The 16636-nt window shown below is 34.3% G+C and overlaps 3 protein-coding genes across 4 annotated transcripts; 1 reads left to right on the top strand and 2 right to left on the bottom strand.

Annotated features, from left to right (window-relative positions):
* Positions 1–1383: 1383 nt before the first annotated feature.
* LOC109807249 (BTB/POZ domain-containing protein) lies at positions 1384–3745 on the top strand. Its single transcript, XM_020369768.3, has 3 exons — positions 1384–1560; positions 1695–1736; positions 2159–3745. Exons 2-3 carry the CDS (start codon positions 1719–1721, stop codon positions 3473–3475), a joined length of 1335 nt encoding a protein of 444 aa, XP_020225357.1. The 5' UTR covers positions 1384–1560; positions 1695–1718; the 3' UTR covers positions 3476–3745.
* Positions 3746–7490: 3745 nt separating this feature from the next.
* Positions 7491–12202, bottom strand: LOC109807865 (BEL1-like homeodomain protein 1). Of its 2 annotated transcripts, none has more exons than XM_020370549.3 (8): positions 11871–12202; positions 11540–11648; positions 11336–11386; positions 10967–11059; positions 10051–10865; positions 9106–9479; positions 8706–8766; positions 7491–8631 (listed from the first exon to the last, which is right to left on the bottom strand). In XM_020370549.3, the coding sequence occupies exons 5-8, from the start codon at positions 10819–10821 to the stop codon at positions 7810–7812; spliced, it is 2028 nt and encodes a 675-aa protein (XP_020226138.1). In that variant the 5' UTR covers positions 10822–10865; positions 10967–11059; positions 11336–11386; positions 11540–11648; positions 11871–12202; the 3' UTR covers positions 7491–7809. The 2 variants fall into 2 exon arrangements, with proteins under 2 accessions (XP_020226138.1, XP_020226137.1); XM_020370548.3 differs by having other exon boundaries at positions 10051–10851; positions 11871–12200.
* Positions 12203–14558: 2356 nt separating this feature from the next.
* On the bottom strand, positions 14559–15311 carry LOC145958777 (uncharacterized). Its single transcript, XM_083076320.1, has one exon. The coding sequence runs from the start codon at positions 15309–15311 to the stop codon at positions 14559–14561; it is 753 nt and encodes a 250-aa protein (XP_082932446.1).
* Positions 15312–16636: the final 1325 nt, after the last annotated feature.

The following is a 16636-nucleotide window of genomic DNA, read 5'->3' as shown; positions in this document are numbered from 1 at the left end:
GACATAATATATTTTTTTCAATTAAATCATGTTGATTTATTATAATTTAAAAGAAAAATACTAATCAATCATTCTAATTTTTTTTAGTACTATAAACTTTTATTTTATCTTAATCAATTCTTAACTTTTATCTGATTTGTAAATAGATATTATGAATTTTATTTTTATTTTAATTAATCTTTAAATTTTATTTATTTTACAAATAAACACCCTTAACTTGAATTTAATTTTAATTAATTTTGATAATTCATTATTTTTACAAAGTTTTTATATTATTAATTTAGAATTAAATTATTTATTTTAAATATTATTTATTTACTAATATTTTTTTGTTGCAATTATTTTTTCCAAAGTATAATAAAAATACGAGTTTAGAAAAAATTTGATAAAACTAATAAAAAGAATTTTTTGTATAATTTTTTTCTTCTTCTAAATTATATGATATTTTAATATATATGAAAATAAAATTAATATAAATGTAAAAAAAATAATAAATAAGTGTGATTTAAAATAAATAAATGATTAATATTATTTTATATTAATAATTTAATCTCAATGTAATATAATAAATTTGCAAAAAAATAATTAAGATAGGATTACGATCAAAGTGTTTTATTTATAAAAATGATAAAGTTTAAGTATAAATTATAATAAAAAATTAAAATTCATGAAATTTATTTACTAACAAAACAAAATTTAAGGATAAATTAGAATAAATTAAAAATTTGTAGTGTCTATTTATAAAAGAGATAAAATTTAAGAGATCTAAATACCTTTTTTTTCTAATTTAAATAACACCACTTTTATTTTTAAAATATTATTTCAAATTTAAATTTATTATTTAATATTTATTCCTTTAAAAGTAATTTCTCCTATAGTATAAATTAGAAATAAAGATAGAAACATTCCTTCTCCTCAAAATTTCACATTTTTTATACTCTCTTTTGCTTTAACATAAAAAAAAATATATTTTATACATTATTGCTATGATTAAGTAAAATATAACCCATTCATAAAAAAAAAGTAAAATATTTGTGTTACAACCATCTTTAACTGTCATTATTTTATCTCTGTTTATATATTTATTTATTAATTAATTTTGTTTCTCTTTCAAAACTTAAAACTTTAAAGGATAAATTTATCTTAAAAACATTTATCTACACTGTATAATTAGATGACTTTTTAAAAGTATGATAAATTAACTAAGTCCATGTACATGTAATTTAAATATTTTGATGACCTTTTAAAAATAGAAAAAAAATTAACTAAGTCTACATACATTTAATTGTTCTTATGAATGATCACAGAATCATGATAGATAGAGAGTATCCATGGCAAGTTGGCAAGTTGCGAAAGAAAAAAAATATATATATATAAAAAAAAAAGGAACACAACACAACACAAACAACGCAACGATGCGTTTAAAGTCGATAAGAAGAAGTAATCGGTAATAGGACAGGACCGTACGAGAATGTGAGTTGGATTCATTGGTTTGCTTCTTCCGTTGGTTCCTCAGCCTCAATCTCAGGGTTTTCACTTTCCACTCACATGGAAGATTCGGTACTTGTTTCCGATTTCATCTTCTTTCACTTTTGTCTCCATTTCATTAACTGTTGCCACAACTCAAGATCCCATGCCTCTTCCATGTTTTACTCACGTGCTTTTCACTCCTTCAAACTGTTTTGTCATTGCAGGTGTAGAAATCTTGCTTCCCAGTAATGGAAATGGAGCCTATTGTAAGTTTCTTTCCCCTTCTCTTTTATACCATCATCAAATTTCACCGCTATTAATATGACTTTATGAAGCTTTAAAATTAAATAAATTAAAAATTAGGTTTTTAGGTACTCTTCTTTCATATATTGGCTGCCTAGCTATATTAATGTTTGTAAATTGGAGTCCCTCCATCATCAACATTAACAATATTCAAGGTTTTAAATAGCAGTCGCAATTGTGATCTTTGAGATTGTGGGAAATAATGGACAAGTGTGTCCAATGCAGCCTCAATTGCGGTTTTGGACACCTTAAAAACCTTGATAATAGTCGATGACTGAGTTCATCTCTCCCAGATTTCAATTATTACCTCCTAAATGTATGATGTCAGAATCTCCATTATCTGTTATTAGTAACATTAGTAATTACATTTTCCTTTTTCATCCAGGATAAAGAAGAAAATATTGCTTGTGTGATTGGTGATAGATCAAGTAGTGACGTTGTTGTGAGGTTACGGACTCAGGAAGGTCGAGATGACTGGCTATATTGTCATTCTGAGATTCTTGTAAAGAACTGCAAGTATTTTGCTGACAGGTTATCTGAGAACTGGCCAACTTGTCAGATTCTTGATTCGCGCAACTGTGTTGATGTCTATTGTCAGGAATCGAATTTCGATTACCATGTAAATCTTATTCGCCTTCTATACATTGTCATAGATGATTCAGTTGATGATTTGTGGCATGGTGTTAGAAATGCCTTAGGCATTCTCCAGGTTGCGGTTGAGCTTGGATGCCCACAGATTATTACTGCTTGTGTGAACTACTTAGAAGCGGTCACATGGGAAGAGGCTGAGGAGGAAGAGATATTGAAAATTGTACCTCGAATGGGATTACCAGCCGAGCCTATCCTAGCTAGACTTCAACCAGTTAACCAGTCTGCTATCATAAACATCTTTGTCTCTGCCATCCGCTTTGCTACATCATCTCCACCCCAACAAATGAATGATCTTAAATCATCGGCACAAGAGCAACTTGAGTACATGCTAACTGAAGATGATGATGCCCCTTTATTGACAGCTGATGACAACATAAAACATGAGGTAAAAGAATGTGTAAACAGACTATTTTCACGGTTTAACGACTCATTAATAGCTTTATACTGTGGTTCCACCACTGAATCACTCTTTGAGGCTGGAAATATTATGTTGTTTCAATCCTATTTGGCTGATTTGTCATGGGTTTGTCAAATACTAACTAAGTTGGAAATAATGAGAGAATTTGTTGAATATTGGTTTGATGCATCAGAAAAGATTGTCAAGGTTCTTGAACAAGGAAATTCTACAACTGAAGTCCTTGAGATAAAGTTACGGGCTATTGAGGTGACATCAAAGGTTTTAGAGGCAATTGGGTATGGTACTGTTGTATTGCCAACTGCAAAACGCCTTAAGGTTTTGAAAGTGTGGCTTCCATTTGTGAGGGTTACAAAACCATTGATTGATTCTGTCACAATGGATTGTGTAAATGCCATGCTGCTTAAAATAGATGGCGAATTGTGGCAATCCTTAGAATCCACTTTTGTCTCTATCATTCTTGCATTGCCATCGGGAGATCAGGCAGATGTTTTAACTGAGTGGCTGGATAACGAGTATATGCAGTATCCAGACTTAACTGAGGCATTTGAAGTATGGTGTTATAGGTCCAAAGTTGCCAAGAGGAGACTATCATTGCCTGGGGATGAACATGTCATGACGATGAACATGTCATGATCAATTCATTTTGATGCTTTCACAAATTATGTTTCTTTATATTAGATTACTAATCCATCTTGTCAAGGCATTGGGAAGAGATCATCTCTTTTTTGCACCTGAATGAAAAATTTTGTAGGAGGCATTTAAAATCTCCATGTCCCATCAATCAAATGTAAATTATGCTGAGAAGTTTGTAAAATGTTGTAGTTTCCAACTGTGAACTGTAAAGGATGTATTTTGAAATAACTGATTTCATAGGATGCAAAATCATATTATATTAATTGACAATGATTTTGTCAGGACATTTCTAATTACATGGAGATGTAGCTCTAGATGGTTCGTACAGTTTGGTTTGTTAACATAGGAATCAATGAAGGAAAAGATAAAATGGAAATTGAGAGCAGTTTGAGTGAGGATAGAATTCGAGTAACCTGCAAAACAATTTCATTTCCCAAATCCTGTCGATAGACATTCATTCACGCACAAATACTCATAAGGGTTGTAATGGAAAATAAATTAGTAATTAAGACTCGTTATGAAGAGAACAATTATGTTATTGATAGTAGGTTGCCTTTTAACCCAGTTCAATGTAATAAGTTGATTGGTCTCCAATTATGTGGGTCATAGCCCCTCAAGTGTCAAGCTTAAGAGGCGAAGGCAGTCAAAATATATAGGCTTGAACTCGGTCATATGGGTCATATCTCGCCGAGCCTAAAAGGCGAAGGTGATCTTGATCTCGGTTGATAATAATTTGTGAAAACTAGCATGGGTTACTTTGACATGGAAGCAGTATATATAATTGATTATTTGATTTCTTCACACTCTTCATCACTGTTGCTAATGAACATCACGTCCATATTGTTTGATCGACAACATCCAACTCCTACGGTCCATGTCATTGCACCAAGTCCTTTATCTGGATAATAATTTTATATCTACACACAAACTTACAACATGCGTTTATTGTGTCTTTTAGGATCTTGTCACGAGGAAGACAATTGGACTTGGCAAAGAGCAATGGGTTATATTTTTTGCAACAGATGAAGTGTATGTTTGTTATCAAATTTTTAACACAATTTCTTTTTTCTTTTTCTCCACGTCCAAATGTTTGATTTACATGAAAACTAGTATTTATTGCTTGAACATGAAAAATTACATCATATATGTGAATGCAAATACACTAAAAGACTTATGGTGGTACAACAAGATGTTGTCTTCTAATCAATAAGCAAACTCCAAGACTTGAGCATCTTCTCAAATCTAGCTTTACCACAAGTATTTTGGATATCCACCCTTCCTTTAGTACGCCTAACTCTTTATTTCTTATTGTTTTTATAAGAGTTAGTAGTCTTTTCGCTATGATTTTTGTCAATTTTCAAAACAACATCGTCCAACATTTCCTCTAAGTATTAATAAGTCTTGCATTTTTCGATCTTGTTAATAGTTATGTGGAGGGGCTAGTTATTGTCTATCTAGGATTAAGTGATTGGTGACATCAATGATTATTCTCACTCACGAAATAAATACATATCTTATGAAAATTAAATTTGAAGTTTGTGAAATATTTGTTGATTTCTTTTATCTTGTTAAAATCAATTTGAAAGGTCTATTAAGAGATTTTGGTCTAACAATAGTACATAATGTGTCAATATAATATTTTTCAAGTTTCTTATAGATAATGACATTATTCATGAGCTAACATGTCTAAAGACTCCAACAAAATGGTGATACAAAAAGAAAGAATTATCATCTCCTTAAAGTTGTTAGAGCTTTTCTTTTTCAATTGTTGGATCTTAACATCTACTAAGGAGAAGTTGTTTTGATTGTCACATATCTAATTAACAAGTTGCCTATTCATGTTTTACATGATATTAATTCATCATAGTTTTTCCCTTTTCTTCTCTTATGTCAAGCCTTCAATTAATGTGTCTTTGGGTGTGCTACTTTTGCTAATTCTCATAGTCAACATTGTGGTAAGTTAGATCCAAAAGTTGTCAAGTATTTTTTTTATTGGTTGTCCCTCAAATAAAAAAGGGGTACAATTGGTATCACTCTTAGAGCCATCGTTTCTATCTTTATGGATGTCATCTTTTATGAAATTAGTCATTTTATGTCTGTTATTAATTTTAGAAGAATATTAGTATAGAAATTGAGTTTGTTGTCGAGTCATTACTTTTTTCTCACTTTATAGGATGTTTAAGAGGACACTTGAAAATAAATTGCCACTTAAGAAGCCAACCATATGAAGTAGGTGAGAAAAATCAATTATATGGTAATAAGTATTAGATGCAAGAGAAACCTTTATCTTATTTCACAATAAGCTCGACCATCTAAGTCGAAGGTAAATATTCTATTTCTTAATTTGTTTGTACTAGACATCTCATTACACAACATGAGAGTTTTATTGTTATCATTGATGCAATCATACCTAGCTCAATTTAAGAAGTTTTGAAAGGTGAAAATTGGGTTCAAGCCATAAATTAAAAGATGAGAGAATTGAAGAAAAAAAAACATAACTAGAATATCATTAACAAACAAGAAGGAAGTATGATGTAGGTGAATATAACTATGAAGTATAAGTCTAATGTAACCCTAGATCAATTAAAGGAAAGATTAGTTGCAAATGAGATACATGATAAATTCATATTTAATGAATCTATGTGCATGATTTTAATGAAAAATAAGACAAAAAAAAAAATCCAAGAGTCTATAAAATGATATTTTTAGTTGACTTGTAAAATGAATATACTTTTGATGAATTTATTTATTTATTTATTTAGTGACAAAAATAAAGTAAAACACATGCAGAAGGGAGTACGATGTCTATAATGTTAAAGTAATGTCCTACGCCACTATTAAGAAAAATAATTATTACTTAAAAGTTTAATTTAGATGCAAGCTCACATACTAAAATTATTGGGATTTTCTAATGTCTCATCATGTGAGGCATTATTAAATAAGAGAGACACCAAGACATAATTTAATAGTTACAAAATTGTCTTAATTGTGTCCATTTAAATATATGGAGCAAAATTTCCAATATTTTGTAATTTGGGGGATAAAAATTGCGGGGAAAAATTCAAAGAAGTTCTTTAAAAGCAAAATTTACAAAATTGTATAACTTTGTCAATAAAAGGTGCAATTAAATTATAAATGTATTAATAAAAAAAAGGCTCTAATGTACTGTACTGGTGTAATTTACTAGAGAGAGAGAGTTGATTGAGATGGTATGGTACATAAAGTTTGGTCAAAACCAATTTATGTGTATTCAATGCGTGTTCGAACCGTGTAGCCATCCTGTACCAATTTCGGACAATCATCATATGAGTGTCTTGTGCATGTTTGATTTAAATTGTCATGCCAACTATCAGTTATGGGTTTTAGAACCAGAAAAGTAGAAAAATTTTGGCAACAACTTGAACCTACGAATTATCATGCCATGGGCCAAAAACTGCAATATTAATCAAAAGAATATCGCTTGATTTACACAGCTTTTCCTAACATATTTACGACAATTTAACCGATGCATAGAAGCTAAAATAATCTATCAGTTCAACTTGTTTAACAGAGTTACCATCAGTTATATTTATTTGAAAAAATATTACACAATTGTAAAATCTTATTTTCGTGGTACCATAGAGGGTTATTGATTCTTGTTTAGCAATCTATATACAGAGTTAGTTCAAATTAAACAAACCTTTTTTTATCTGACTGAATGATTATAATTCGCCTCCGAACTTGTTAAAAAGTTTTCAAATAAATAAATCAATCTCTAAAAGATATAATGTTAATCGACATTTAAGGTCTTTGAACAATTTCAATTACTAATTCAGGAGTTTAAGTAAACTAGTTTCCCACCCGGTACGTGTGAAGAATGGCAGTTCCTATCAAGGAAAAACGATTCAAGAGGTATGTAGATTATTTTTTGGCTTCAAATATGCAATCATAGAAGAATGACCATCACACTTAAAAAAATTAAATCGTAATTGGTTCTGGTCTCTGCAGTGGAGGATATGTAAAACACCACAACATATATTTTCAATCGAAGATATATTGGTATCTTTTACCAAATTAAAATTTATGACAACAATCCATCTATCCCACCTTCAGAACTTACAAAAATAATATACAACCTCAACCATATACTTTCAAATCCTAAGCTATCTAAGAACTCAAATGGTTCTATGCAGGGTATAAACCTATACTAAAGTAAAATTCCTTCTTTCTTTACACTACAATTTTTCATCACTCCCCACATAAGCAGGGGACTATGAAGAAATTGTGAGCGACTCAGAAACAACGAGCACTAGCAGTGTGCTACCACATTGCTCACCTTAGTTTCAATGTCTTATTTAGGTAACAAAGTCTGGCAACAATTGTGCAGCAAACCTCTTTGGGTTTTGCATGCTGATACTCTCATAAGCAGCTGTAGAGTGAGGAGAGGAAGTGTTTATGGCACCAAACTCATGTGGTTCACCAATGTCCAAGCTTCTTCCTAGTTGAATGTTTTGGTTTGGGAGAAACGTTTGATGTGTTCCTGGTAATGAGTCAAGACCAAGAGTGAGGGAAACACCATTACCTGTAAACCTTGGTGTTGGTGTAAACTGCTCTGCATCAAACCTTCCAATATCACCAATTGGATACTGTCCAAAGCCACCAATGAAGTTTGTTTGGTTTCCCATGAAGGAGGACCCGTTTCTGCCTTGCCTTTCATCTCCAAATTTCATTGAGAGTTGCTCATTGCTTCCCTCATTGGGCTTCACATCCATGTTAATTGAAGGGACACTATTTGGGGAATGCATCATCTCATGGTTCCTTGCTTTCTTGGGACTTCCTTGTGCGATCCCTTCTAGCTCTGATGACCCCATGAAGCTGAATCCTGATTGGTTTCTCACATTCCCACCAATCGGGGATGTCGGTGGTCTAGAAACTGAAACCATAGCAGTGTTCTGGCTCTTAGAAACCTCTTGTTTGGGATTGAAACTTATAGCCTCGGTTTCATTGGAAGGACCTTTCTCTTGTGGAGCTCCCATTTTCATACCAGAATCTTCATTGCTCTTGCTTGATTTGTCCTCAGAACCATTCTGTTCATGCTCCTTCATCTCCTCCAAGTACATTTCCTCCACCATTGGCTTCCAAAGCCGAACTCGAGCATTAATAAACCAATTCGAAACCTGTTAAGCCAAAGTTTATTTAGAAGAAGAACAATACATCAAATGAAAAAGTAAATTACGATCAGTCTAATTACCTGGCTCCTAGTTAGCCCCGTTTGTTTTGCGAGCATGTGCTTGTCCGAATCCTTGGGATATCTGGAACCAAACTCAGTTATTTCAGCACAATGTGCATAATCTTTGAAGCAATTAATAGTCAACATTAAAAATGTGTTTAAAGGAATGTTGTAAGCCTTGTAATCTCTTAACATGAGTATAGAATAAGAGGATAAAATGAAAAAATACAACTATAATAATGGATCACAAGCAAATCACACAAATTTGACACCACATCATGTTCATGGGTCTTTCTCACTTATATATATATATATATATATATATATATATATATATATATATATATATATATATATATATATATATATATATATGCAACTCGACATACTCATTGAACACCAACAATTTAAGTGTGCTTACGGGTGGAGGAAGTGTTCGAAGAGCCAAGCACGAAGAACAGAAACGGATCTTTCAGGCAATCCTCTCTGGGGTCTCCAAGCGTTGTGCTGGATCATTCCCAATTGTTGGAGAGCTCTCTGTTGCCGAAGATGATGGTCCACATATTTGAGCCTAGAACCTTCTATTTTGCCTCCAAAGCAGTCATCTTCTCCTAAGCTCTTATTAGCAGCACGAACCTGCCCTGCAATCGCATCTTTCAAACACCGAAACTGCTTCGAGATTGTTTGCAATGCAAGAGCAGTGTATGTCCTCGCAGAACCAATCCCCGCAGCTTGCTCAAACGAAGACACCACAATCTCCATCTGTTGGTGGTACTGCCTGTACCTTTGCTCCACCTTCATCCAAAGAAAACCACATCAGTAAACTATCCATTAATTCAACTATCACAAATATTTCACTAATTAATTCCAAGCAACCACATCCATGCAATTTAAGACCATTAGTCCTTCATAATCTTGAAAATTTTCCATTTAATAATCATTAGATTACATTCTTTTTAGTCTGGCACAAGTATTTTCCTTTGAAAACAATCCTATTCATGACACGATTAAGTATTAAATATAAACACTTCTCCATATAGAAAAACACTATCAATACTAGATGTAGACACTTCTTCCTTTGCTTTGCCATTATATTGGCTGAATCTATGATATGATTTCCACCCCATGTTGTTGCCATACCAATACTAAAGCCAAAAACACTAAACCCGTTGAGAAGAAAGAAATCACATTTGGAATTTATAAGTCATTACATGTAGAAAACCTGATGAGATTTGGAACCATACACGCAAGTGAACATCACATGAATCACTAGGGTAGTCTAGTGGTAAAAATCGGATAGCATGAACAACGTCTTAGATTCCAAACTTGTTATCGTTGTAAATAAAAAAAAGTGGAAAGCACACACCTCATCAAGCATGCCGATTAACTTAGCTTTCTTCATCTGAATTTCTTGTCTTTCTGCAGTTGATAACTCAGAACTACGCTTGCCATTTCCATCCCCAGCAACTGAACCATCTCCACTACCAGCTGCGGATGATTCTCCCATCACCTTGGTCTTTTTTCCCAACTCAGAGCCAATCCCAATGTTAACATTCACAACCTCTTCTAGAAGCTCATGCGCTGCCTTCAAGTACTTCGAGCTCAAAAGCACACTCTGAATGCCGGAAGCACCGTTGTTGGTAACCCCAGAAGCCGAAGACGGCGACCCGCCGGACACGCGCAGGTCGTCGCCGGACATGGCCGGCGCCTGACCCTCCCGGAACGGCCCCAGCCCCAAGGAAAGCCCCTGTTGCGCGCGTGACGTATCACGCGCCGCCGAGGCGGGGTCAAGCGCGTTCCAGTGATTGTACTGCATGCGAGGCATGAAGCCATGCATGGGCGAGACGTCGTGGTGCGCGTGCATGGAGTGGTTGTTGAGGTCTTGGGAAGCGGGGAGAGGGATTCCAACGAATTGTTGGGTCTGAGAGGGCGGCGCGTGAGGGCTGAAGGAGTTGTTGTTGTTGCCGGCGACGGCGGCGGGGTTGAGAAACACGAGGTTTCCCGCGGCGTGTGAGGGTTGCGGCTGCGACGGCGTGTCGGAGTAGTGGATGTAGCCGGGGTTCATGAGGACGAGTGTTTGGAGTCCGTCGGCGGCACTTGATTGGATTTCGGAGTTACCATGAAAGTATGTCGCCATCGGTTTGGGGTAAAATAGGTTGTTACTTCACTGAAAAGAGAGCACTACTACTACGTTAGTTACAATAGCCTTTCAAACTTCACATGTCACAACCCTTTGTCCCAACATAAACCAAAACACACATGTAGTTGTATTCGTGTCGTACCTGCGATGAATCTTGCAACGATTTGTGGATCAACCCATCAACGCAACTCCCAATAATTGATGCTCGTTAGGTAGGCTCTCTCTCAAAAGAACCCTGAGGAAACAAACAGTGAAGTGGAAAAACCGATGAAAAACCTGAATAATGCTTGAAATCATGTTTCACTTGTTAAGTTACATCTGAATTTGGTTCGGCTTTGTGCATGGTTTTGTCATTTGTGTTGTCGAGAAAAACTTGAAAGAGGAGAGATATAAGTTGTGTGAGGCTTTTATAAAGAAGAGAAGATAAGATAATTCATTATTTATATATGTGTGTGTATTAGTTTATGAAATGAAATGATATGGTAGCTAAGCTAACAGCTATAGTATATACCTGGTGTGAGGGAAATTGGGAGGCGCACGTGCTTCATGATCGTTTCCTGAACTGCAAGGGAAAGAAGAAATTGATTTACAATGGAAAGAGAGAGGGACATGATTTACAAGCAAGCACACGAACAGTTAGTCTCACCCACCAAAGCAATACAGTTATGGCTAATAGATGAAAGAAGAAAGAAATTGATGCATCAAATTAACGCACCTGTCAACGTGCATATGTGATGTATCTATGTTTGGGATTTCATCGGTCGCTTCACTTACAAAGAGGAAAGCTCTCTGTCAGACTCAAATCCGCTGCAATTCCACTCCAACTGAAAAGGGTAAAAAAGGAGTTGAGGAAAAAAGACTCCGGAAAAAGATGCCCATCTTTGTTCACCTCATTATCCACACATTTATCATCATTTTCTTTTTAAAAAATTGGTTTTTTTAATATATGAAATTCTGGGTTGGGGGAATTTGTGAGAACAATGAAGTTAACATGCCTCAGTGGCTATCTTTCTTTTTTTTTTTTTTTTTTTTTGAAAAAGAAGTACCTGTGAATAGATCAAAACAGGGGGAACTTCCCTTGATTTGACCCTCTCTTTTCAAATCATTTGATGCACAAGCCAAGCAAACAAACACCCTTTGATGAGCAACTAAGAACTTTTGGGGAGAGAGAGAGAGAGAGAGAGAGCAGTTCTGTGTTGAGAAATCTATAAAAATATATAATGAAAATGCAATCAAGGTGTGTCAGAAGATACAAACAGCTGAAAAACGAGGAAACGTCTCCTTCCGCAAAGCTTAATTAATTGTTTGTTTAATGAGAAAAAGAAAAAGAAAAAAGGAGGATGATGATGATGGACAAGAAGCGGGTGGAGGGATCTCATTGCTCATTTCTCCATTAAATATCTTCTTGTCGTTTTCACAATTTCCATATTTTTCTTATCAACTTATTTGGGAATTTTTTGTGGTTGGATGCCTGAGTTTGAAGATAAAGCAATTAAATCGCTAAGGAACGCAGAACCAACTACCATAACACCAACTTTAATGCTTTCAAAGCAGAAAATACATTTGCCAAAATTATTTTCCACAAATATTACAGTTGTATTTCCTTGTAATCATTATCTCTTAAAACTATTTTATTTTTTAAATGCATTATTATCTCTTAAACTTTACCTATTACCATTCAGTGTGAAAATTAGCAGATTAAAAGTGTAACCGGAAAAAGAGAAAAGGAAAAGAGAGAGTTAAAAAAGCAAGGGGTCCCAATCAAGTGCATGTATGATGTGTCCATGAATCATGAGCCCCTAAATAAGTGGTCCCAACTTGGCTCTCATGCATCAGACCTATACTAGCAGACATCAGCATATCATAATGATCAACAAAAAATAAAATAGGAAAAAATTGTTTATATTAATATTTCTACTTGTTTCTTTGAGAATTTTATTCCTTCTCTCGTTTTCTTATCCCAAAAATGAAATCCTTTAATTGTCCTAATTTCTTTCTCAATAATTTTTTCACTACAACCAAAGGATGGCTTGACTTAGATGCGTGAAATTGAAATGAAATAACCATAGAGTATAAAGAAATGGACAAAGAAGGAAATGCACGGCCCAATAAATAATTAGTAATAACCCTTTCCAGCTTGTTTGAGGTAACCCCATCATTCGCATGGAAAGACACAGAATAAGCATATTTATTAAAATTCTGAAGTGCAACGGCTATTTTCTACATCTCAGCCTTTAGAAGTTTTCAATCACCATCAGTAACTATTATTGTGTAAGAATGAGCAGTGACAAATTTAAGGCCTGTGATGTTAATAGGACTAAAAATTTCGAAGTTGGGGACATTCATTTCATTCATGTAGCTAGCTCGGGTATCATCCATCCATAAAGCAAAGCAGTGTGTATAATGGTAGGCGCTATTAATATACTATATATATATATAAAGGTTTCTATGAATGGCCTTTTAATAATCAACATGTCATTCTCGTAGAGATCAATGTCAATAGTATTTATTTCATATATACTTCCCTTGGATTCTTTCGTGAAAACTCATGGCAACTTTTTGTTCTCGCATTAACAACCAAGATTTCAGTTTTCACAGCTAGTAAAAGCACATTGGATCTCCCGCGGACACTTGTAAAAACCAGAGTAAAAGGGTATGCTCAGTTACTCGATAGTGAATATTCATATGTCAGAACTCTCAATAGTTCAGGGTGTACTTAAAAAGGTACATCATGATCTAGACGGGAATGCGCTTGTTTTCTGTCTTTTCTATTTTTCTTTAAATCTCTTCAACGGGGGAAATTTATGCATCACACTTTTCTTTAAGAAGAAAAACTCGCTAGTTTCTTTTTCTATTCTTTCTCAAATTTTTAAGAACCAAAAAATGTTGAAAATTTTACGTAATTACTTAAATTAACAACTGAAATGTGTCATGAAACCTTTTAGAGATGTGTATATTTTAATTATAACAATTTTTTATATGTGTTAATAATTCATGTGAATGTTTGCCATTGTCTAAACAAGAAAACAAGAATTCCCATTGAAAGAGACTCACATTTAACTATACAAGATTATTGTCTTTTATTAAAAAAATATTGTGAAAATTTTAAAAATATTATTTGACTAATTCCATTTTAAAATATTAACCTATGGCATTTTTTTCTAAGGTAATTTGCTTTTATAAAATTTAATTTATTTACTTCCCCAGTTCCCCCTAGCTATCCATAATTTAAATTTCTGGTTTTTCAAAAGAGAGAAGCTGAGAAAAGGTAAAATATGATTTCTTAGAAAAATTTAATTAAAGAAATGTTTAAAAAAAAAAAAAGCTAATACACATATATTACCTTGTGTAAAGCCCAAAAAAATCACCTTAGGTGGGATTATTTAGATGATGAAGTTTTTTTTTTTTTGAACAGCTAAGAAAAATTTCATTGAAAGGTACCAGTGGTACCAAAAGAGAAAAGACAAGTTTACAAATAGAACCAAACATCTGTAACCCATGAAGAGAAAATAAAAAAATAAAAAAGAAGATTACCCACTTCAGTAGTTGTTACAGTGAACCCTTCACAACTCGCTACTCCAGCCTTATTATGAGCAACTCTACCCCACCCACCCTCCCTCTCTAACTGATCGAATTAAACTATAATTTATCCTACCCAGTTTTGAGAACAACCTATCAATTATACACCCACTTGCATCTTAGTTATCTTCCACCTACCTAGACACCTCAGACCTTCATCTAGTTAAACATAGACCAGGATTGCAGCACCATTGTGAAAAACTATACCGGAAAGACTTTGTGAAGGATGACAACCACCTCCAACTGTGAACCTGAATCTCTTTCACCATACTATCAAAACAGAAGCTGCTATCCTTGAACCTACATAGATTCCTTGTCCTCCACACTATCCAAGTAGTTACCAGCCACACCGTACGCCAATAAACAGCTTGTGTACTTTGGTGAAAAGGTCCAGGAATGAAGTTGAAATGGTCCAAAATGCACCTAGGAAGGGGAGCGGGACAATTAATCCACGACAGACATACCTTCCATACCTTGTCAACCACCGGGCAGGTGCAGAACAAATGATAATCAGTTTCAATATCACTCTTACAAAAAACACATAGTGCATCATTTTCTGATAAGACAATACTCCTGCTAGCCAGATTATCCACCGTAGGGAGGCCCCTACTCATCATTCTCCAAGCAAAAATTTTAGCTTTTGGTGGTGCCGGGATGGACCAAACACTGCTAGGTGCACCAATATTGGATCCTACATCAGCTTCAGAGGTGATGGCACTATATGCAGACCTGACTGTATAAGTTCCAGACGGTTCACCCAACCACCACCATGAGTCAACCTGCCTCGCCCTAGGATTACACTCCAAGAGTCGTTGCATTAATTGCTGCTCCAGCGGTATCTCCCATTCGAACCTTTCCCGTCTCCAATGTAGCTGCCATGCCCACCTATGGCCTGTCCAATAGCCCATATCCTGAATAAACTGGTTTTGTTGTTCAGAAATAGTGAATAACCTCGGAAAAAGACTTGCTAGACAGATTGGGCCTATCCACTTATCCAACCAAAACCTCACTCTTGATCCTGATCCAATACTCCACTTAACCTTCCTATGAAGTTAATTAAGAAAAAATAAACTCAGATGGTTCAATTCATCCTTTGGATTTAACTATAACTTGTATTATGTAGTTGGATGCATGTTCCTTTGTATATGATTTGTAGAAGTAAAACATTATATATAGGATCCTATAGTTACCTAATTAAGGTGGATGTTACCACCATGATGATGGTGACACGGAATTCAATATTACTTCGGATATGATGTTTCCTTAGAGAAACAATCGAGATGCATGACATAATATAGTAATTAAACAACTAATAATTGATTATTGCCACAAAATCTCCCAATTTAAGTTACAAACAGGTAACTAATTTTTTAATCCAAGTGTTTCAATAAGCTGCAAAACATGTACAATCACGTACTGGTGTCCCCAAATGGATTTTTGATTCCGTTGATTTTGAGCTAACCAAATAGATAACTGGCATACATCACATCATAGAAACCCCTATCTCTGATGATCCTGAACTCACTCTGTCGATGTTTATGGGTGTGACTAGATATATAAATAATATAAAAGGGGATTTTGTAAGTGCCGCATATGGTCCCTTTGTATGTGTGCTCTATCAATTTCAATATTGTTATCATGGGGCTCTTTGCTTGCTGATGGTTGTCTAGCCCTTTTCTAATTCCAATTTCTTTTCTGAAGAAAATGACTTGAAAAGAAGAAAACACTTAGAAAAAGGTCATAGATTTCCTACTTAATTAAACAATTCTATGTGTGTAGTTAGTATACGTCAAAAAGAGGCCAAAAGAAATGATCGCAAAGGTGAAAGTCAGTGCGAAGAAATAGATAGAAACATAAGTCATATATTCACGCACCAATCGCAATAATTAAGATCTAGCTAGTTGCATCAAAATCATCATTGTATGAAGGATCAAAATTCTCAAAATATGGGTAACGTTGTATGTATAAAATGTTTTTGAATAGGAAGAGTATATGACGTGATTTTGTTTTGTATTTAAAAAAAAATGTTAAAAAGTGAAATCAAAGGTTCTAATTAAATTTGTAATCTGTGTCGGGTGGGTTAAATGAGAAAAGTCAAAAAATCAGCTGCAGTGCAGCGTAAGGAATACTGTGTCACGTGAGATTTTTGACTGGGCAATGGGGTCAAGGGTGCATATATTTCAGTAGTGGACCCATGTTTTTAATATGAGAGAGTTTGTTTGTTTGTTTGTTT

Source organism: Cajanus cajan, chromosome 6 (assembly GCF_000230855.2).
Source record: "Cajanus cajan strain Asha chromosome 6, NIPB_CcT2T_4, whole genome shotgun sequence".
In the NCBI taxonomy this organism is placed as follows: Eukaryota; Viridiplantae; Streptophyta; class Magnoliopsida; order Fabales; family Fabaceae; genus Cajanus; species Cajanus cajan.
This window is presented reverse-complemented; position numbering and strand designations above follow the sequence as displayed.